The sequence below is a fragment of the Pelecanus crispus genome, chromosome 1 (assembly GCF_030463565.1).
Source record: "Pelecanus crispus isolate bPelCri1 chromosome 1, bPelCri1.pri, whole genome shotgun sequence".
Lineage (NCBI taxonomy): Eukaryota > Metazoa > Chordata > Aves > Pelecaniformes > Pelecanidae > Pelecanus > Pelecanus crispus.
Genome location: NC_134643.1, coordinates 79,021,809 through 79,045,825, shown reverse-complemented (window position 1 = coordinate 79,045,825; position 24,017 = coordinate 79,021,809). Strand labels below are relative to the sequence as shown.

Genomic DNA, 24,017 nt, shown 5'->3' with positions numbered 1-24,017 from the left:
GATCCATTGACCATTACAGCAGTGAGAATCACAACTGCTGGGCTGTGAACCGGGTATAGAGGGTGCAGTGTGAACCCCACTTTTCTTGTTTGTCTGATTCTCCACTAACATTAATAGACTTCTGCTCATCAACATCTAGAATATTCTTTGATCAGACTCAGCATTCAAAAGTTGTTACACTTAAGGCAAAGGAGGCTTGAACCATTAGGGATGTAGACACGTAGTTTTTCTTTGGCTGTGACATTGGTTTAAGGATTTCTTATCTCTGGCCTCTTGTTTCTTCTCCTTCACCTTCCAGTCAGTCTTAGTTGTCTATGGGACGATGTTATAAAAACATATTGGCAAAATGTCTTGATTTAAGAAATACACCATAAAGAAAATGTTTCAAATGACTATGCCTTGTGTGAAATCTTGCTTTGTTTGTCTTGTGCAATCCTATTCTTCATGTTTTCCTCAGACTACAAAAAATCTCTTGGCAGGGATGTTAAATATTTACTGGCAAGGTTGGTTTCTGGTTCTTTAAGCATTATTGCACTGCACAGTAATACCCTTATTATTCAATATAAAGAGTATTACCACTTGACTAAGAATACGTGGCTACATGTGACCTGTACTTTCAGGGGCATCCTGCAGTCTGTGGACGTCTAACCCACCAGCTAACATATCTGCAGTTACCTGCCATAGCAATCAGTGAGTAGGCGACAGGTCTGCACAGAGCTACGTCAGTTGAGTATTATGTCAGGGAATCACTCTGCCTGTGTCCTCTGTTACCTGCCTGTAAGCATACCCCAGTTACGGCTTGGTGAGTTGTACTTCTTTGGTGCCCTGGCTTGCTGCCTAACTGTCTAACATACACTGGTAGCCTCTGAATGACGTGACGGACCGATAAGCCTGAGCACAAGGAATCCGATTCTTCTTCCCACCTACCCAGATATGCATAGGTCCGACACCGCTGATAGTCAGTCCTGACTTGCGCAGTCATAAATGAGAGGAGAATCAGGCTGAAAGGTTGCCCGAGGATGTGCCCAAGCTATGGGAGTTTTTAGGCTGGGAGCTGTCAGACACAGTGATGTGAGGCAGCTGGGATGGATTGCAGAAGTTTGTGCTGGTAATGGCAAGTCTGAGAAGGCCTTATGCTATTGTAGCTAAGGCCCCTCAGAGAACATGAGCATCCACATGGATGTTTGTGTGTTAAATTAGTTGACTTGCCTTAATTTCCATTGTTCTCATATGGAACTCCTCCCAAGAGTTTTCTTGGTATTATTTTGTGACAGCAGTTTTGCAGTTGCAAAAGAGCTAGATTCTTCTATTCTGGATTTATGGTCCTATTGTCTTTGCAGGATTTTGGTGCCTTGAGCTTAATCCATTTGCATTTAAAGAATGAATGCAAATGTTACTGGCCCAAGAAACGCCTCAAGAAATCATGAGGCTGGCTTAAATGAAGAGATTTTACACAAAATACATTTGGGATTCTTTTCCTTTGACCTCTGTTTTTTGAGACAATATTATGCACACTTACCAGCTCTTCCCTGTGACACAGAATGATAGGAAACCTCTGTTGGTTTCACGAATGTGGATGAACAAAGTTAGTTAATGTCTTTAAAATCAGTATATGGTATTTAACTTTTTCTTTTTTTACAGTAACATCACAGTAACTTGGTTTCTCTGTCTTAAGTAACTTATAAAGCTCAGATATAATTCTATTTCAATGTGATATGAATGTGCATCAGTTCTCATACCAGCTGGCCAGAAAGAATGGACTTCTTATGCAAACAGAAAGGGAATGGCAAACTGCATTGGGTGATAGGAGATATGTTTTGTGAGCGGTCCTTCTAGGGACTGATATATAGGGTCCATGTTTGAATCTGATTTCATGCTCTTGGTGACTGAAGTCATGTTCCTTCCACCAATTAGAAGAGTAAATACTGTGCTTAAACTCAGTGTTTAATTGAGGTCCATTGAGGACCACTCAGGTGCAGAAAGTAACATCTGTAGACAAGTGTTTGTGAGGGTTAGGGCAGCTGGGTTCCTGTGGCTTTGAAAGTCCTTTTGAAATGGGTCTACCTTTTGTTTTATTTATGTATAGCTCAAAATACTTTCTGGTATTGACTCAGTCTTAAATACTGCTAGGCAAAGAAATGATGAATAAAAACATCAAATAATAAGTAATTGAAGACAGTGTTAAGTTTGCCACTGATGCATTTCACTTGATTTCAGTGGGAGTAGAATTGAATAGGTCCTTACATGCCTCAAACAGGAAAAAGGTGGAGAAGAAAAACCTGTTAAGGAACTCATTTTTGTTATCTAGCTAGCAGTGTTACTCTCATGAGCCTTTTATCAAACCAGTGAAGAGATGTTACTAGAGACAGAACAAATGGCTCAGAAGAGGAAGAATTCTCCAGCTACCTAATAGGTTTTGCTGGGTCTTTTGCAAATGTAGCATAATTGCTTCCCTGCTGTGAAGTAGTGCAAAACTCGAGCAACTTGTTTTTTGAAAACAGGCTTGGGGTGGCGGGGGGGGGCGGGGAGAAAAAAGGTTTTACCCTGTGGAAAAAGTGTATTCTGGACATGTGAAATCACTATTGACTGGATTAGATAATGACCTCAAAGACTAAAGAATTAGAAAATTATGTAAATCAGCCAAACCCAACAGCCATTGTCATTTCATGTTAATGTTCATATTTCGTAGTGAAGATATTAATGAAAGGAAGGAAAATGCTTGAACATTGGACTGAATTAGATTAAGCACACATCATTTTTCATTCTTATTATGCAGTCTTTTACTAAATGAAGACTTTTCTCTTGGGTACAGTAGGGATTCGTACACGAGGTGAAGGAACTACCCCCTGTATTGTCCCATCAATGCTGCTTTAGAAGTGATGCAAGGTTTGGTACACTGGGCATGCGATACGACTTTTTGGCTAGAGATTCTGTGACCTTGAATAATAAGTCTCATAATCTTTTTGTCTACATTTTCCACTGGAGGCATGTGGATGTATTTCTTCTCTACCAGAATTTTTCATCTATAATGACAAATTCTCTTGGACAAAGGGTGTCACCTACCATCTATATTTTTATAGAGAAACTAGCAAATTATGGCTCTGAAATTGAATTAAGCGTCTAGGTATTAAAGCTGAGCCCATAATAATGCTAGTACATAGGAATGTGTTTTTCCCCTGAGTGGGAGGGAGCAATGAACAGGGGATTAATAATGTGAAGCACTCAGCATCTCATCACTTTGACCCTATTCAGAGTTTCTGTAACACCTTGGAGAATCCAGGAAGGTAGGGCACAAGAGCTGAAATAATTACGGTTCTGTATACCAAAGTCTTTTACAGACTCTTACAAAAGAAATAAACCATTTATGTCATGTGTTAATCCTGTAATATATTGCAGATTCAGAAGCAAGAGAAGTGTTTTGCTCTGTATGTGTGCAGACAAGACAACATGGCAGAGGAAATGGTCCATCATTATAACATCTCAGCCAAATTGGGCTGTAGGCTTAGGACAGCCACTGTGAGGGGAATGAAGGGGTGCTGCAGAACATCAGGAAGGAAGTATATCATGGGGCTGAAAGCGTGTAGGGGAGGTTTAGCTAGTTAAGTCTGAGGCAGTGGCTGAGATAGTAAGGATAAAAGTAAAAGGAAGAGTGCTGGAGAAACAACCGAGGAGGGATTTTTGTCACTAAATGCTAAAATCCATCTATAATTTAGAAAATGCAAGCTGATTTCATATGCTTTTACCCACCTGCTGTTTATAGTGCAGGATGTGAAGGCCATCATCCCTTATAAGGCTGCAAGTTCTAGATGATGTATAATGACATTAGATCACCATATGGGATATAGACAATGGTGCTGAATTAGCCCTTCACTGTATGAGTAATAAATGCATCTAAGCCAACAAAATGAGACAAGCGTGAAGCAGGTGAGATGAGAATCGTGTTCAGAAGACACACACCGACTATACATGCATGCAGCAGTCCAGATTTGGCAGTATGTTGGCTGCTTCACAGTGTCCTGTTGATGCAAGGCAATTGTAAACCCAGGTTAACCATCCAGTTAAAAGCCTGTTTACTGCTGATCAGGGTTGCCGAAGTAGCACAGAGCAGCTCCAGGCATTGCTAAAATTGGATTGCTCTGTGCATATATAGCTGAAGTGCACATTAATAATGATCAATGTCAGTGCTACTATTGGATCACCAGTGCTTTCTATCAGAAATAGTGTGTTCTCTTCAAGGATTTTGCTGCAATACTGAGAAAACCCATGGTGATATAGATTGGCTGATCCCCTTTTATAGTCCAAATTAGATCTATTTCCATTTCTAATTCTGAAGAGCAGCAATAGAAATAGAATATAAAGTTTGCCTAAAACTGCAATTCAGCAGACAGAGGGAATGACTGTGTGCTAAGTATGAGTGGGGGCATAGGTACCTTGCAAAGAATGGTTTTGCTTAGGGCACCTGTAATTTGAGGGGGATTCTGTTTGAGACAAAATGCTTTACTCCCTGACCTTAGACAACTAAACAGGCTGTATAATTTCATGCACAGAGGGTAAAACAATGTTTCTTGAAATTCTGAAACAAAAATGTGCCTTGGGGGGGGGGGGGCATGTATAACTTATCTGCAATGCTTTCACATTATGCTATTGGTGTGCTCCCTTCTTGCAATTTAACCACCTAATATACGCAAATGCACATTAATGTGTAGGCAGGTTTTGCCTGACAGTTCTCCTGTAACCATTATGCGTGATGGAGCCCTGCTTTCCTGGAGATGGCTGAACACCTGCCTGCCCATGGGAAGTAGTGAATGAATTCCTTGTTTTGCTTTGCTTGTGTGCGTGGCTTTTGCTTTACCTATTAAACTGTCTTTATCTCAACCCACGAGTGTTCTCACTTTTACTCTTTTGACTCTCTCCCCTATCCCAGCGGAGGGAGCAAGCAAGTGGCTGTGTGGGGCTTAGTTGCTGGATGGGGTTAAACCACAACAGTCTTAAAAGAACCACCCACAGAGTATTTTGTGTGAATGCATGCTAGTTTGTCCCAGGCAAAATTTGCTAGGTGAGCTGATGCCAAAAATAGAAACTCCTTAAGCTAATTTGGCTGCTTGAGTTTTAAGTGAATTGGAGTAACTTCACACAAACTGCTTCATTGGTGATGATATTTGATGCAGACATGATGAGCATCCATAGACATGGACACATTTTACTAGACCAGCTAAAGCTTAAAGAGAAGAGTAAAATACTTTTCCCTTTGAATATCTGATACCAAGAAATACCAGCTGCCAACCAATATCAGCTGTCAGTGAAGGATTTGTAACAATGTCTGGGACACCTAGATATGATGAAATCATGGATGTGGAGGCAAGCATGAAGACACAAATCATGACTCATCAATCAGAAGGCAAATAAAGACAAACTGGTGTCTTTATTTTTAATCCCTAGATTTTGAGCAGTCTGTGAACCTGACTCAGTTCTTAGGGATGTCGTAAACTACTTACCCAGTCCTTGCTGCAGTGCATGTGAGGATGTTGTGGCTTATTAAGAGGGACGGGAAAGAAACACTTGTTGTCCCAGCTGTCCTCAACAAGAGGCCTTTGCCTTGTGGACCCCTGCCTGCTGGGACAGATTGGGGTAGCCACGGGTTAGATTTAGTGGTTGGGGAGTATGTGGCTCTTGAGCTATTTTTCTTTAAAGTCTGAGGTAGACAACATAGACAATCCAGTTATCTGCTTCACCATGGCTATGCTAGTAACAGAACTGTGACAGAGGCTCTGGCAGGCTGTCATCCATGCTATTTCCTTGCTAGCAGTTCCCTGACAGTTTTGCTCTCCCCCAGACAGTGTGCTCCCCGGCATGGTGTGGGAGATAGCTGGAGCCAGGGACTGTTCCCAGGAAGCTATGGATGAAGCTGCCGTGCTTTGGGGAATTGATCTCTGTGGGTGTGGGTTCAGCTGTCCCACATGTCCTCCCAGAGAACAGGCCCTGGTGTGTTTTATTTACTAGTGTTGCTCCAGCATTAGGACCTGGCATGCTCAAAAGTGTCAGTAGGCCCTCTTCTCAGAGCTGCTTCTGTTGGTGTTAGGTGTGAAATGTACTGCATCGCCTGCCTTGCTGTATGGAAGTAGAGGTGCCTCAACAGTTGGTGCCTCATCTGAGATGCACTGTGGTCGATTCTGCACTTCTCATCCTGTCCTCTATTGAGTAGTTAGTGTGCTAATATAAAGGAGAATTAGGACTCAGGCCATTTTTTAAAAATAGTACTAATGCATTAGCTGAAAATAACACATGTTTTGTAGCCAGTTTATTAAAGCAGTGCTTTAGGATACTGTATTATACATAGTAGCAATAATTCTGTGGATAATAGAATTATTCTGAATCCTGAGTCTCATCTAGGAACAGAAGAACTGGAAAATATGGTATCAAGGTGTATGCATTATTTTTATTATTAAAACCCTAATTGATAATGAAAATCCCTATCCTTAAGCCAGTTGGAATTCCAAGATGTAGGAGAACTAGAACACACAGACCTCAAGAGGAGATATTTTTATGGTTTAGAAATTCTTTTCTTCTAATGGAAAAATCTAATTTTCCCTCTGCTATTGTAGGGTAAAGATGAATCTGTCATACTTACACTGAAATTGGTGAAAGGGGAATAAACTTGCAGGCAATGAGATGAACTATGTGGAGAATTGCTTTACAGCACTTGCTAGGCCAATCTGGCAGCTTTAGCAGCCCTCATTTTTAATGAGCGCTTACATCTACCGATACTGTAAAGAAATTATGAGTCATAATGGGTCCATTGTATTAGCTGAAACTTGATCAAGCATTGGTAGATCAAAGTGCAACTAATTGGGAATGCTAGAAGACTGTTAATGCTAACCTTAATATATCTTTATTTTATTTTTCCATGTGGTTTCCAAACAAGGGGTGAATAAAAGGAGTATGCCAAAGACCTTTGCCTCCTTGAGCTGCAGGTGTTTCCTGTGTTAGCTGATACGGAAGGGAGAAAGTTGAAATAAACTACATTAGAAACCATGTAGGGAAGCAAAATTTCACAGGAAATTTTATGTTTTTATATCTGCCACTTCACTTGGAACAAATCTGTGAGGTTCAGTGGCTGCATGGGAGTGTACCAGTGGCCAGAAAGCAGTGAGAGGAGCCAGAGAACAGCTGCAGTAAGGAATATTTCTGCCTCCTACAGAGACTAAATTTGATGTCAAAAGGCATCTAAGGCATAGAAACAGAAAGGAGTAGCTGTGGTGTTTCAAAGTTTCAGCTATCTTGCTACGCTGTCTGGTTGCTGCTGCAGCAGTTACACTTACTGATAAGCAGAGGCAGTGTGGCCATGAACTGGCTTTGCTATTGTTGCTGAGGCATTGGCCATGAAAAAGGGTACAAATGAAGAGTTCCCATTCATCATAGGGGCTGCTGGAGGGGTGACAGGATTCTTAATGAGTCCTGATTTCTCTGCATTGTTAGGCATCACAGAAAAGGACAGTGCAGCCCAACTAGCACACTTTCAAACTGCTGTGACTTGGGCTGCTTTTGTACATGCTCTTATGCAGAGTAGAAATGCAGGTCCACAGATAATTTAAAAGGCTGTCCTACAAACCTGTAAATTCTGGCAGTAGCTTATCAGTGCTGTTACCCATCCAATCTCTTTCCAGATATTGTGTGATAAACTGGAACACTCTATTTTCTTCTGAGGTGTTGTATTGACATAACAGAAGAGCTTGTCAGGGAAGAGCATTTCTCAGGTACAGTGCACTGAAGTTCCTCAGATGCTGACTGGCTTCTTTTTAGTTGGAATTGGATAAACATAAATGAATTCCACATCTGTTTTGGCAATATGACCTTGGAGGTAGCAGGGCCAGCAGTCTTCATCCAGGATGAAATGTGGATCTGCTGCAGCTGGAAGAAGGAAGGGTAGAATTGATGGGTACTTAAGAATGTTGCAAAGGCTGACAGATTAATCTTGTTTGTCAGTGACTTTTTACTCTTTCTGTACCATCCCAAGTGAGGCATGCATATGCATGCATTCAGCAACACAAGGAGAAAATGATGGAATATACTAGAGAATCACAAGATCCACTGATTGTCTCCAAGAAAAACCTTGGCTTCATATGCATACCTGCTAGCTTTTTGACTTAGTGACCTAATCCTTTAAAGTCACTTAGAGAGTGAGTAACCTGCAAGTGACAATAAATCGTTGTTGGCAGCCAGGCCAGAAATCTAGGGAGTATAAAGCTTAAGTTCTGCACCTTTTTTTTTTCTTTAGCTTCCTTCATCTTTTTCTTTTCTCCAGAAAGTATCGTCATTGTTCCTTTTACTAAGACAGTTTCTGTGGCATTTAGATGTGGCCAAGTTTTGTGATAGACTGGGATTATCAAAGGTTATTCCTATAATCTCCTTTTAAAATCTCAGTTTCAGCAATTTACTCTAGCTTTTACCCATAAAATGGTGGTTCTCTCACATCTCCACAGGCATCAGTTCAAGTTAGTTGGTTCAAATGGCCAATTTCTGTATGCTTTATATGCAGATGGGGAATCAGGGGCTACAGCAGAAAACTCACATTCACCTCCCACAGTGGCAAATTTAATAAATTCTGCTAGGTCTGGGCCTCTCATCACATGTATAGGTACAGTATCCCAGTCTGTTTGGCTTTCCAGCAAGCTGGTGTTCCCAGGGGCTAGAAAATCTTGCCCCAGCAGCTAGGTCTGGAATTTGGGCTGCTGCTTGTCTGTTGCTAGGTTAAGCCATCATTTCTGAACCAAAAGAACATTCAGCTCTAATATCTGTAATTTAATTTGAGTTGTTTTTAATACTAATAGAGATGTGAGGAGGTTCTAGATATCTAATTGTATAGATAAAGGCTTTTAGCTATTCTTTTTCTTTTTAAACTAATAAGCGTGTGCTGGTTTAGATTTTTTCTTTTTTTTTTATAACAGGAGATCAGGTCAATGATAATTTTTTATATGGGGCTCTTGGGAATGTGTGTGTGGATAAATGATAATTGATTAAGGGTGACAAGTTAAAAAATCACAGTTCCCTCAAAAAAGGTAGATCTCTAGTTTTCATTTGCATTAAGACCCTGAAAATCCTAAGCAGAGTAACTTGAGTGCTAATGTGGAAGAAAATAAGGCTAATATAGTGAGTGACAAAAGTGGAAACTAGCACAGAGATCCTGGGTGGGAGAATTCAGGATCAGTGGTCCTACTGCAGATATAGGGAAGAGAAAATCTAACCTGCTGGATGGCCAGAAGCCAGATGTCTAAACTGTCAGCTGGCTTTCTTCCCCTTTGTAGAAGAGATATTGCAGAAATACTGTTTGCTGTGTGAATTGGAATAGGATGCTGGAATATGTGCAGCACTACATACATAACTACAGTAATTTGTGTATGTGCATGCTAATAATTAGCACTGAGGTTCACAGATTTAAAGGACTGTTTTAAAGAACCTGTACTTGATGGAGATTTTTAATTTTCTCCCTTGAGTACCCTCCATGTGCCCAGCATTACTCTTGCAATGAATCGCTGGTTTTGGTGGAAGCATATTTAGATGAAGACTTCTGAGCTTCCAAAGGCACACTTCCTTCTGAATCAGAACCCTTCTTCCCCATGCCTCCTACATTAATATGTCATTTCCTATCTCTGCAGTGCTCCATGGATCTGCTAGTAATCAAGCCAAGTGTAGCGCATGGCCATGGGTCCGAGCAGAACAAGGTAAGGCCATGGGGGCTGTGCTCCCTGGCCCTCACCTCCTACTTATGTGGTGGACTTTGTGGAGAGCTGGTAGGGAACATGCTGCTCTCCCGAAGTTCCAGCATAGTTCTGCCTCAACTCTGCAGCCCTTCTGTATTCAGCAGCATAGTGGAGATGGCTTCTTCTTGCCTAGAGAGCAGCGAGTAACAAAAAATTAGAAAGTCCTGGTGGTGGTGTTTATCCCCATGCAGTTATTCCTTTTCCTTTCATGGAACAAGGTTGCTGTAATAGCATTTTTTGTTGCAGGCAGAATTGGAAATACAGAAATAAATTATGGAGAACCAGGGTGTCTCCTGTCAGAATAAATATTTAATGAGAAACAAGGGTTGTGCTCATTCAGAGTCACAAGGACTGATACTGAAGTACCATATGTATGTTAATTTTAATGTATAAAATATATGCTTGGACTTAAAAATGCAGAGTGAACAGCCTTAAGGGCAAGTGTGTATTAAGTCTGTGACATCTGTCTCTGTTGGTGATGATAAAGTACAAGTTTGGTTTTTTCCAAGCCATTTTAATTTACCCACCAATCAGTCAGGAAACAGAGGAATCTTAAAGTACTTACAAAGCAGTTCTTGGAGACATGTTCTTTCATGTTGTATCCAGACTGTGTTCACTTTAACCAGCCTCTAAAGTACATCAGCTTTTTTTAACTCTTCCTAGCTCAGATTAAAAGAAAGTCTGAATAATTATACACTGGTTTTCTTAGTGTTGGAACAACATACAGAATTTGTACAATGCGTGTCTGTTAGCATGTACAGTCCATACTAGTTAAGATGAATTAACTGGTGACTGTTACAAGTGACTTGCAACTAGCAAGTTATTTTCAAGTTAAAAAGGGAACGAAAGGCATGATCTCAGAGTTTGCAGCTCATCTTTCCAAGGATGTGGGATGTTGAGGCAGGCTTGGGCTTTGGAAAGAGTTCTGGAACAACTACTTGTTCCTTTAGGCAACACAAGAGAGAGACTAAATCCCGGTCTCATTTTTCCTTACCGCTCACAACTCTTAAATATTTGTTCAGTCTTATCGCAGTATCCAGGATGTCCCATGCCTGTGTGACTTGTCATCTAAACTGTGGGGTCCCTTCCCTGCTAGCTCACTTCGATCCCGCCTCATTCTGTTCCTCCATCTCACCAAAAGCCTGTGCCTTTCTCTTCATAAGCCTCTGTCAAATATCTCTGAACCTTTGTTTGCCTGTTTTGAGGCTTTCCTACCTGCCTGAAGGTAAAGTAATTTGAAATAGTTTCCCTGTTCATACTTCTTTTTGGAATACCTATTAATTTTCCAAAGCGCAGTCATTAAGGCTATAATATCTAATGGTTGTTTTGTCCTCAGATGGGAGATACACGTAATTGGGGCCTCTGAAGTGTATGACTAAATCACTATGCATTGATGCATTCAGTGGTTTATCCAGTCCATAATGTGGAGGTATAAATAGACTCTCAAATCATTGCGTAACAGTAGAACTGCCTACAATTTAGAATAGAGGACACTGGCAGTCTCCCAGTACGGCCACTAATGCATTTTGTGAACTTGGATGATCTTTGTCTGCCTCATTTTTTTCATTTCTAGAATGGAAATAGTAGTAATTGCCTAGCTAATATTCACAGTGGGAAAAAAAATTTAAAATGCTTTCCAATTCACAGGTAAAATGACTGGGAGACAGAAATGTATTTAAATTATTACTGAAGAAAAATCTCAAGTCTTTTACGCAAAAGGAGATCTTCATGTCTTTAAAATAAAACGAAGGGAGCAGACATGCTACATTAAAACAGTAGTTACAGACTTAGTTCACAGCAGACTGTTAAGGACAAAAGTTTTCATTTTTTCTATGTCTAGGTCTCCCTTCGTATGCTTCTGTTTAGATAAGAACTGTAATACAATGTGTTCTCTTTCATTGTTTGGTTTATGCAGGCACAGGCTTGCTACAGGAAGTGGTATATCTAGTGAGTCAGGGAGCTGATCCAGATGAAATTGGACTAATGAATATAGATGAACAACTTCCAGTCCTAGAGTACCCTCAGCCTGGTCTGGACATCATCAAGGTACAATTTATTGCAAAGAAAGTTTTTCAGCATTTGGGTATCTTTTTCCTTGGTTCCATATTTATCACTTCATTTCATCCCGTGTCCTTGTCCTTTTCATCACTGGACTTGCTCAGTTTGTTGGAATGATTCAGAGTATTATTAGGTTATTTTAAAATTGCTTTTATTAAGTTTTGTTATACTCTATTTAATGCTTTAGCTGTTTCTCCATGTCCTAAATATCTTGGCAGTGGGTTTTCTGAATAAAAGTTCCAGGCCTCCCTTGCTTATGTAAAACAGAAGCTGCCCAAATGAGGCAAATTTGCTTTGATCCCTTCCCTGAATTTGCAAAAGAGGAACTACAAATACAGGTATCTGTGGATCTGTAGACCCACTGCTCTTAATTTACACATCTGAATGCTTAGAGACCCAGGATCTGTGGGTCTACAGACTCTGTAGGTGTAGTTTGGGGAGTTTGGAATATTCTGCATGAAATTACTTCCACACTATTAAGAATCACTCAGAGAGCAATGGCATGGCATATAAGTGGGATCTTGTCATTGCTGTAACTACTTCTGATATAGGCATATCTTGGAATGATGAGGCAAAATACCGGGCTCCATCCTATAGCAGCTACAGTGCTTGTTGAATTGAGCTAGCTAAGGCTGACACGGATAGATTTAAGCTCATTCTGGTTAATGACAACTGCAGCATCAGCCTACTTTAGGCTTAGAGTATTTAGGGGTTAGAGGTTGCTTTTCTTTTTCATCTGTGACGCCTAGTCCAATGAGACCTCAGTGCTACCTTGATTCAGATAAGCAGTGGCAATAGTGAGAGGTTTAGTTTGAGATTACATGGTTACCTATACTATGTGCTGGCAACTTGATCCAATATAGATTTATGCAGTTTTTAACTACTGGAAGATGATTTGTGTCAGAAGACAATTTTGTCTCAAATCATAGAAAAATACTCTGTTTGAAAGACATTGACACAGTCAGATAAACCTTTGGATTGTCTGGGCCTAATTCCAAGGATAAAATAAATTGCAAGAGTAAAATTTTGAAGTGACAAAGTTAGGGGTAGGGTTTTCAGAGCTTCTGATATTTTTCAAGGAATTTTAGTGGAAGCATCACGGGAAACAAAGTTAGTTTGACGCTAAGAATCTTCAATTATTACACTCTCTTCCTGAAGAGGTCCTACAAATGGAACTACTTTGAAAACAAAAGCGGGGAAAAAACCCAACAAAAAACCCCAACACATTATCTAGCCTTTTGATATTTAAAAAACAGATGTAACTCCCTGACCTAATTTCTAGACCCAGACCCCTAATAATTTAAGAAGTGAATTTGTGAATGTGATTCACTATAGTAAAGGGCTTCAAGTATGACAGTTCAGGACAGCTCCAGATGTGCCAAAAACTAAGCACAATAAGAAATGTTTGTCTGCTTTATTTTAGGAACTGACGTCTCCTCGCCTCATAAAAAGCCACCTACCATATCGGTTTTTGCCTTCGGACCTCCATAATGGCAATTCAAAGGTAAAAATGAAATGAAATCATGTTTGTTTAACTATATTGGCAGCAGTTGTTTAAGTGCTTTGGGAAACAGGGTGGGGAAAAAGCTTTCAATAAGATGATTTTTTTTTTTCTTCCCGCTGTCACAGGTAATATACATGGCTCGCAACCCCAAAGACCTGGTGGTGTCTTATTACCAGTTTCACCGCTCCCTAAGGACCATGAGCTACAGAGGAACGTTTCAGGAGTTCTGCAGAAGGTTTATGAATGACAAGTGTAAGGAGCTGTTCTCTCTGCACACGCTGTTACACATTTATTTTCATCTCTGCATTCCTTCTGCAAGTACAGAAATGAACTGGATAAAGGTGCATTTGTTTTGCATATACAGCAAGGAGGTTGCTACAGATAGTGCTGTGTGGACTTAGATTTGTCCATGCAAACTATGGCCATGCCTTGTAAATAACTGTCTTACAATATTTGACCCCATCAGTGTTCCACTTAGCTCAGGGAAAACTCTGGTCTGCTCTTCTAAAATTCAGTTTGCAAGGTACCAGGTGGCTTGTGAAAAGTGGTGAATACTCCCAGCATCGTCTGATTTTATTTGTACCTCGCTATTAGCTACTTCTCAGGAGTCTTTCTGTTCCTCAAAGTTTTATTTTTTTCCTGGTAATTCCTTTAATATTTTTGTTACATCCAAAAACTCAAGTTTGTCCCTTGCCAGATACCAGTTAACACACAAAAATCTCTAGTTCGCATGAGACTGATCTGGAGTACATCAGTATGTTGAAGTGAACCCCTATAAGAAAGCAGTTGCAGGCTGCTACTGTCTGAAAAATACACCTCTATAATGAGAATACCTGCTTTACAACAACTCATCAGCTGCTCACCCAGTAACTGCTTTGAGCTAGAGCTGTTTTGTGACACACACACCCACCGCGTTCCCACTCAGGCTGCACTGTCTTCAGTGGCTCCATTGCACTGGCTCAGTAAACTTACAGGGAGGACAAGCCATATGTTCTCATGTAACTGGCTGCCACTGGGCTTTTTGCCGATGGATTGCCACACTTTCTAGCTAGGAAGAGAAAAAAATTTTACTGCCTTCTATTTCTCTACAAAATTTTCTCTGATACCTTAATGTAACACTAAGGTGCCTTGTGCTCTGAGAAGAGGATCTCCTCTAGATCCATTGCAGCAAACTTTCCTTCAACCTGGAATTTGGAGGATTTGATGCTAAGGAGCAGTATAATAGTAAAGGGAAGAAAAAAGTAAAAGCCTACCAGTGGAAGTTAAATTCTAACAGGCCTTAAAAACCTTTGCTAATTTCTCCTGCAAGTTTGTGCAGGGAGGGTAAATGCTCTCTTTCCATTCCAGCCCACCTTCAGCTTTTTCTTTTGCATTCCCTGAGAATGGGGTGTTTGTCTGTAGCTGTGATCAGGAACTTTTAGACTGGAGACATGTGAAAGACACCTTAGAATGTCTCCTAAGATAGGAGGAAGGTTCTGTATTCTTTTCACGTAAGTATCCCAAGATATGGGATGTAGCAGCTAGCTGATTTATCACAACCTTCCAGAGTCAGTAAAACATCACAGCATGTTCTGTGTCCATAATTGTGCAAATGGAGTGTTTTGTAATACGGCAAATCTAGCTTTTAGCTAAATGTTTGCATGTCATAGAAGCAATGCAGCAGCAAAAAAACCTTCAGAAGAAGTCAAAGTACTGCTAGAGGGAGAAGCACTGAGCCCAAATGACACAATCCCACTCTTTTTACCTCTCCTTATACCTGACCATCTTGAAACAAATTCACTGCATGTTAGCTATATTGTTTGAAAGCATACAGTTGGATAGGGATTAGCCTTGAACATGCTAATTCTGTGGCATTATCCTCTAAAGCTTAAGGGAGTTTCTTACATAAAGCACAGGTAAACTCTGCTAACATAATCTTAATGGATTCTTGCCCTGTACCATTAAGAGCAGCTAGGAACACTTTTTGCTTGACTGATGTTTTAGTTTCATGCGTGAATTTCTTTAGGCGTGTATGGAATGGGAATAATAAAAATGGAATTTTTGCAATACCTTTACAAAAATCAAAAATTAGTCACCTGATTAAAATAATTTTCCTATGAAACTGACCTCTTTGTCCATTGAAAATGTTCCAGTTGCCAAAATTAAACAATTCTTTGTCAAAGGGAAAAGGTGGCTTCAAAATACAAAACTAAAAAGTTTCATATTTTTCTATAGCTGCTTTGCTGAAAACATAAAATTAACCAAAAAAATATTGGGAAAGAATGTGAAAAACTGCTCACCGTATTTGCTGAACTCCTGCCTTGATTATCTGAAGTACTTAGGGGGAACTTATCACTGGTAACAAAGAAATATGCAGAATGCATTTCTCTTTGGGTTGTCTTTCTGGTAATATTGGCAGCAAAAGACATTCTCTAGATAATAAATACCAGTGTCTGAATCTCTGCTAGACACACATAAATTGACTGAAATCAGTGCAAATGTGGACTTTATCAGAGAAGTGAAAAACAAAGGAGGAAGGTTTGGGGGGGAAGGTTAAGACTTCCAGTAACCACTGCCTCAGCAGTGTTGGGAGCACAGGACCTCTCAGCATAGCACCTCAGCTTCTTGTCAAGTCCGAAACCCCACACAGCAGATATGGGGAACTGAAGACAGGCTGCTGGTGGCATACAGGAGGTAGGAGGCATAAGCTTTTAATTGTTGGCCACCCTGCACACTGGGCCTGCTCACAGCTTGTGGTATATGGGAAGTACCCCATCACATCACTCTAAGCTCTAAGAGCACTCGAACACCTCATGGGCATCTGGATTTATTGCATAATTGAGATAACTGGTAACAGTATAACTGAAACTGTTCCGGCATATCCACAGAAGTTGTGTGGAAGTGTTCAGAAAATAACAATAGAAGAGAATAGGTCTTAGATGTTAAGGGCGGGGGGGGCGGCGCAAAAGATGTCATGATAAATAGGATGTACTGACAGAATATTCTATGTTTTTGGAAATGACCATGATGCATTTTTATAGGTCTGTTTCCTCAATACTTGTTTAATTAAGGAAGGACAATGGTTGTTAGCAATTCTTGATCTGTAATTGAGGATGCTTTATGGAACTTTCCACGAATGTTGTATCTAGCTTCTAAGTGAAGGAAGCTGCAGTGTGATATGTTAATTGCAGAAATTCACACAGGTTGGAGCCACTGGAAATTTGCCTTCTGCAAAGCTATCTGTGTAAGTTTTATTTCGGCTTGATTTCCGTTCAGTAGTCAGGTATTATTAATATTGAGCTCCAAGAGGTCCATCATGAAATACAGTGGCGTTTTCCATTGAACATTTTATCTTTATGGTGAGTTCTTCTGAATATTCCAAACTGATAGAAAAACTCTTTTTTAATTAAATTCCTTGCTGTGCATGGCAGGGGGTCAAAACCAGACACTGTTCTCCTGGCACTATGAACCACTCCGGTTAATTTATTTTTCTCCTTTTATTTCCTTTTTGAAAAGGGCTTAATAACAAAAATGTTCATTTTCCTCATGCCAATCATAATGTCTTTGTAGTAGGATATGGCTCGTGGTTTGAACATGTGCAAGAGTTTTGGGAACATCACATGGATGCCAATGTACTTTTTCTCAAGTATGAAGATATGCATAAGGTAGGTTAGATGTAGCAAAAAGGTATTTTAATTATGTTTAGCATTGTAGTGTTTAAAATATAAAGTACAAAATTTGCATCTTATGTCCGTATTTGGGCTCCCCAATGTCTGACACCACTTCTAAAGCACTGCTATTCAATAGCTTCTATGGACTTAAGCACTTTCATAAACCTAGTAATTTACTCAGGAATCTGCCTGCATCCACAGGCACCAAACTACTCACAGAGAAGGCAGAGATGTCTAACTTTTCAGTGCTTGCTACACTCAGCCCTGGGCATTCATTTAAAAGAAATGTCTTGCTGTGTGTGCTGTATCAATGAGAAAAAAAAGTATATTGTCAGGGTTTTGTCCTATATATTTGGCTCTTACTCTGATTATTTGGTGGTTCTTACTGTCTTCTGTGAAACAATGTTGAAAACAATTAAGGATGATGGTGTAGCATAAGGTGAACATAATTATTGGATCCTTATAGTATGCTGGCTAATAAATCCACTTTATTTTTAATCAGAAATTTAGTGGAAATGCTACATAGAACATTGGTTTTCATTTCCTATTGCAATAATGCTTTTTTGAGAATTAATGAAAATACTTCAAAAATGTTTATTTGACTGGAAAATTAATGCAAACATAGGAAAAACCCAGCTCCTATCTCTAAACCTACAAAAAGGCAAAATCAGGGTAGAACTCAATAAAGCAGAGTAAATTACAATTTTGGCTTTACTGAGCTTTCTTACGGAGTGGGATGCTAAAAGATGATGTAATTCATTTAGAATAATTTAAAAAGTTTAGTAGAAATTATTTCAAACCCATGGTTTTGAATACTGGTATATTCCTAGCTGTGCTCACTGATGGATGCTGCCGAAAGCTGATGGCCTCACGGTATTTTTCTGCTTCCTGATAAACATTGCTATTTTGTCCTTGCAACTCCAGAAGTCTTACTTATACCGAGGAACCCTGGAGTTCTGGATATATAAATGAATGACTGCTTATTCTCAGAGTCCACCTCACTAGATCCTTTCCATCTACATGAATGCAGTCCCAGAAGCTAACAATGAAAGAAGGGCTGTTCTAACATTTGCAGTCATTTAGTTTACCAAGATCAAAATCAAAGTAACTTTTAATTCCTCCAAAATACACTTGTATTCCAAAGTGATCAGTTAAGGGTGTGGTGTTGTGTGAAGTGGGAAGCATCACACTTTGCAGTTCCCCATTCTAATATTTGAAGAGGCGAGCTTACATGACTCTGTTCTCTGCTGACCCATCTTACCCTAATTACTTGAAATGTTTATTTTCAGCAAATTGGAAGGTGGCAAAATTTTAAGACGGTGGTGTTTCTACAACTTCTGCATTTGTATTTTTCACATTCATCAGGGTACAACTTATTTTGAAATATTTAAACTCATTAAAAAAGGTAATTTATAATATTGTAAAATAAACTATTTTTAAATACTCTCTTACAGGACCTAGCAACAATGGTTGAGCAACTGGTGAGGTTCTTAGGAGTTTCTTATGACAAAGCACAGTTGGAATCCATGGTGGAACACTGCCATCAACTCATTGATCAGTGCTGTAATGCAGAAGCACTCCCCGTTGGCAGGGGTATGTTTAAAACCCACAGTAAAACTCTTATTGTGGAAATTGCAGGAAGCAGCTGACAACTTAGTAACCTCCAGGATGTGTTAAGGTGTTGACAAAATATTGCTATGTAAACAATGGGAGGAAACTGACTGTTGATGCAATTTAGGGGTTTGTTTGTTTTGAAATAAAGTTAGGTAGAAGCGACTAAAAAGGATGGAAACATCCAAGATCAACAGTGTATATTCAACACCATGCAAACCACTCTGTTAGAGAGTCTTTGGCTTACTTCAACGGATTGAGCTATTCATGCTGAGAAGACTGCACTGCTCCTTCTGACCTTTGGCATGTCAAAGCCCACACAATTTCATACAGTTTATCCTGGCCTAAGCCCTTGTGTTTAAGTAGATCAGATTTTCTAGAATAGCAGATAATTCTAATTTGAAGGTATCAAATGACGAGGAGCTGTAGTTTTTTTCATGAGATTTTTCTTTTCATTGTTTACCTCAGCTGTTTAAAATGTGTTTAGCTTCTAGATGTTTATTCTGGTGAGGTCTTTCTCTAGGAACCTGAAGTGCCCTTTAAACTGCTGATACATCTGTCCTTTGATAATGTCAAGAAATCAAGCTCTTTCTCAGTCTTCTTTCTGATAAGCATAAAAGAGTGACCTCAGTACATCTCCTTCCAATTATTTTCTGTAGGCGGCTTTACAGCACTTAACAGTTCTTTTTAAAAATGAAGGCATAAGATCAAGATGGAGAATTCCTATGGCAGCCTCACAAATGCCTTATCCAGACATAAAATCCCTTTATCCACTGATTTAATCCAGTTTTAACTGGAACTTTCTCTCCCCATTTCCCTTGTTTGTCCATCCATGGGCACATTAGCACTTTTTGCTACGGCAATCGTACATGAAGCATGTGTCATTTATCATGACCACAAAGTCTTTTCAGAGGAATTAATTCGCAACTTCTTGTCCCTTACTCAGGGAGCATGACCTGAATGCTTTGTTCTTGGGTTTCTGTGTAGGAGCCCTTTCCATGCTACCTTTCTCAGCCAACCTTCTTGTTATCTGCAGATTTTATCAGCTGTAATTTTTGTAATTATTTTCAGATCTCTGATGAAAATACCAAATATCATCAGTCCTTCTTGACTACTAATTTTGAGTTAGCCAGTTGTTTATTCATTTATCATGCATTTTGTTGACATTATATAGTTCTATTAAAAAACACTAAAATCATATGCCTTGCAAAAGTCTATTGTATCTTTGCATTCACCTTTAATCAGTCAAACTGTAATCTTACCAACACTCAGTCAGGTTCGTTTGAGAGCACGTTTGCTTTCCCATGAAAGCAGGTTCACTGGTACTCTGTACTACCTTTGTGTCTGTCTTGGCAGAGCCTTGTGCCAGTTTTCCATTGCTCAGCTCAGACTATCGTCAGAGTAACTGACCCAGGATAACTTGTCCTGTTTGTATGTTGGCAGAAACATTTCAGAATGTCATACTTGGAAGAAAGCCATTGCGCACACCTCCTTGCTTTTATCTGTGACTTTGCGCACCTGGTATGGAAAGGCTCTTAGTACATTATGTAGGGGCTGTATGCTCCAGTTACTACAGTAGGACCTGGAAACCAGATTCCTATGGGCAGTTCTCTGTCATAACTGTGATATGGCACCTCTTTTTGCCCCAGTTCACTTATGGTAAATGATGACTTCTTGAAATAAGTATCGCAAGTTTGCTGGCTTGAGGTAAAATTCCAGTGAAGGCAAAGGAGTTTGTAGTTTCACTGAAAGACCTAATACATTCCTTATAGTTTCTGGTAGAGTCTCCACCGAATGGTGTGTTTTCCTGCTTAGTTATCTTGCTTTCAACTCCCATCCTACCCTCCCCTTACTACTTCAAACTGAATATTCAGCATGTAATACAACTTGTATCTTGTGTGAAAAACAACAGACCATCACGTTTGCAGTTGGATTTTACGGCATGTTGCCAGATTACCAACCTGCTCCTCTGCTGTGAAGAGAAGATCACAAAATAATGAGTCTGGTAAGACATCCTGAGGGCCTTTATTGAAGTGTTCTATGTCAGTGCAAGATACAGAGCCACGTTCTCCTCTGCTGACTTGCATGAAGTAACACAAAACCCTAGGTTTGTTCCTAACCTCCACGGTCTGGCTGGAGATCTGTGGGGCAGCAGCACTGCTACATGCTATGCACAGCCCAAATCCCACCTCCTTGTCCAGTGAAAGCCAGGAAGGCGGTTGTGAAAGAAAGGTGAGGTTGTAATACAAGAGAAGAGAGCTGCTGGTGAGACCTTCCACAGGCAGAAAAGTCAACAACTATCTCTGCTGGCCAGGGCATCTCCATCCAGATAAACAGGGTGATGCCCACTTCTGCTGCATGCACCATTGTGTACGTGGTGTTAGTGTTTGTTGTTCTGTAGTGGAGCCTGCAAATCCCCAGTCAAGGGTCAGAGCCTCTTACTTATACCGTCTACTAACCTTTCAAAAAGAAGCCTTCATTTTGTAATAGAGAAGGAAGTGAGCTACAGCAGTTAATGTAATATTTTTTGTCCTTTGTTCACTGTGTGCTTTTTATTAAAAATATCCTTTTTTTGAATTTCTTTTGTTCGCTGTCTCTGGCTTTTACAATATTTTGTTACTTCAGAATGCAGCTTCATTAACAGTGCTTTGTTTCTCTGTTCGTTTCTGTGACAAAGAATGGTGGCAATAACATGACAGCTTATTGTAATTTGTTTCAAATATTTTTAATTTGTCATTAGTTACATTTACTTTATTATTTTGCTTTATTTTAGTTCTTCATTTTTTTTCTTTTAGCACATTGATCTTTACTCTGAAGATAACCCTGAGCTGCTGTGAAAGCAGAACAATGATTAGATATGTTACTTATATTTGACTGTTATCACATCATAATTTACACAGTTGCATGATTCAAATCATAAACCAGGTGGGTGACTTTTTGACAAGCTATCAATTCATGTGGTTAAAAAAAAAAAAAGATGTTACAAATAATCCACTACGTATGTCCTTTATAAAACTTGTCATTTGTCCATACATGTTGTTAGGGAGATTCAGAAATAAAAGGCTTATCTTTCCCAAGCAGAGGAAGAAAATGTTTTATTATCATTATCGAAAGGGAAATACAGGCTTTTATGTTTCATGCTGTACTTTATGCAGTTACAGTTGCCAGAGCAAAATTGAAATCAGTATCAGATTGCAAGTGTGGGGGTTTTTTGTGTGGTTTTTTTTTTCTTTTTTGATACAGGAGAAATTTAGTGAAAACAATAAATGATGCATTTTCAGTCAGTTTCAGGTTCTTTTGATCTTTGGATCCTGAAAACAAACCAGAACACTATCATACCTTCACGAGTTATACGAAAATCCTGATTTCATAAAACAGCCCTTGCCACGCATACTACACCATGATGTTAATATGTAATTTGTAGATGTTTCAGACAGTTTTGTCTTTGGACTCAATTATAGAGCTGCTGCATAAAAGCAATGGTAATTAAATTAAATGGGTATTCTTCTTATGCATCAAATGCATAATTAAGCTCCCTGCATGTAGTTTTGATCTTGCTGTTATGATTAAACTCTCTGGTAGCATAGTCCCAATTCTCCTTTCATTTATTCTAGTTGAACAAGCCTGGATTTTGTCTTTATTTATATCCAGTATAAATGAGAAGAGAATTGGGCCTCTCAGTCTGGTTACTCCATTGGGCATATTCACCAAGAAGTAATCCTGGCTGACTCTGAGTTAAATAAATTTTGGACTGCAGTGAAGTACTGGTTAAGGGGGCCGCAGCCTTTGACTGGTGGGTTCAGCAGTGTTACTAGTTAGGTTCAGTAGAGTAGAAGGATACTCCATACAAGGAAAAAGTGTTCAGTGTCCATATTGCATCCACCAAAAGCTTCCTACTCCTTGTATACAAAATTAAAATTTAAATGGCACAAACTGGGTGCATGGCACTTGTTCTCTTCTGTAGATATAATCTGGGCACTCACATTTGAGAAATAATTCTCTCCATATTGAGAAATGGTAATTAATATGTTGAACTTATTAATTAGTAATGATAATATTATATCTCAATAATCAGAATTCAATAATCAGTTTAATACTCTGCATTCCATGTACCTTTTGGATAGTTACCTAACCAGTGAATGCTGAAGGCACAGTAATTTTGAAATGTATTGTTGTTAGGTGTTGGAATTATTAAACAGCCATAGTTTGCACTGAAACCAGAAATCCACTTTTAAATGAATACCCAAACTAAAATCTGTATTAATTTCTGATTAAGGCTAGAGCAAAATCTCACAAAAATCTGAATTATTCCTGTATAATACTCACCTGGTGCAGATGACAAAGTGTACAGTACTCCTTTTAAGGCTTTGCAAGGGTTGTAGCAGGGGAACTGGGTAAGACAATGAACAGCCTTAGGTCTCATTGAGCTTTCAATGAAAGCTAAGACTGATTAGCATCTCACAGATGATACTTGGTGCCCTGCACAGTTAGGCTGTAGATGTTTGGTGTCCCGTGATGTCTGCTCTCTGACTTGCGTTCCTTCTCTGTGTTTCAGGACGAGTTGGGCTATGGAAAGACATCTTCACTGTTTCAATGAATGAGAAATTTGATTTAGTTTATAAACAGAAGATGGGAAAATGTGACCTCACATTTGATTTTTATTTATAAAAAAATGCATGCATATGATATCCAAATATAGCTAGAAGTGCTTTATGCATTCATTTATTACCTGCTGGACAAACTACTATAGCTATTATGTGTAACAAGATTTAAAGAAAGAAAAACAATCTAAGTAAACCATATCAGATACAATTATCTTTGATCCTAAACAGCTGCTTATCTTCTAGTATTTTAATCCTTTGTCCACATGCAAGAATTTCCTAGACAATACTAGAATATTCAGCTGTTACGGAATGTATTATATACGTATAAGTTATGTATCATATATGCAACTCGAATGTACACCTTTTCAGCCCCACATTGATTATTTAATGTGTTTTATAAAAGCTTTTCACTACAACCTAAATAAATGTCCGTAAACCAAATAAAAAATTATTTCAGAGGGAAACAAGTAACAGGCCAAAACTGTATGCTAGAATGATCTCAGGGGTTAATCGTCACATTTATTTTTATAGCAGGTATATCAAGTATAAATAAATCCCATTCCAAAATAGTAACTGATCAAAGTGGGGTTCACATTAGGTTCTGCACACCCTCATCTGTATAATTTGCGTAGGTTCTGTGCACTGGCGTACTCTGCAAGACAGACCTTGTTGTGGAATATAGCTGTGGTTGTCACTGTAATTCCCAAACCCACCCATGCTTTCATGGATGACAGCACACAGCTGTCTTCCTGGTGGATGAAGCTCAGCTCCATGCCGAAGATGGGCAAACAGAAGCTTCTGAAGCCCCCAAATCTAATTCAGTCCCTCATAA

The 24,017-nt window shown here is 39.3% G+C and overlaps 1 protein-coding gene across 1 annotated transcript in view; it reads left to right on the top strand.

Moving 5' to 3' along the window:
• SULT4A1 (sulfotransferase family 4A member 1) overlaps positions 1-23,249 on the top strand; it is a 28,806-nt gene extending 5,557 nt beyond the window's left edge. The window contains exons 2-7 of the mRNA XM_075726736.1: positions 11,674-11,804; positions 13,240-13,320; positions 13,446-13,572; positions 16,870-16,964; positions 18,425-18,563; positions 23,137-23,249. Coding sequence (XP_075582851.1) covers positions 11,674-11,804; positions 13,240-13,320; positions 13,446-13,572; positions 16,870-16,964; positions 18,425-18,563; positions 23,137-23,249 — 686 coding nt within the window. The remainder of the gene's footprint in view (positions 1-11,673; positions 11,805-13,239; positions 13,321-13,445; positions 13,573-16,869; positions 16,965-18,424; positions 18,564-23,136) is intronic.
• The last annotated feature ends 768 nt before the right edge of the window (positions 23,250-24,017 follow it).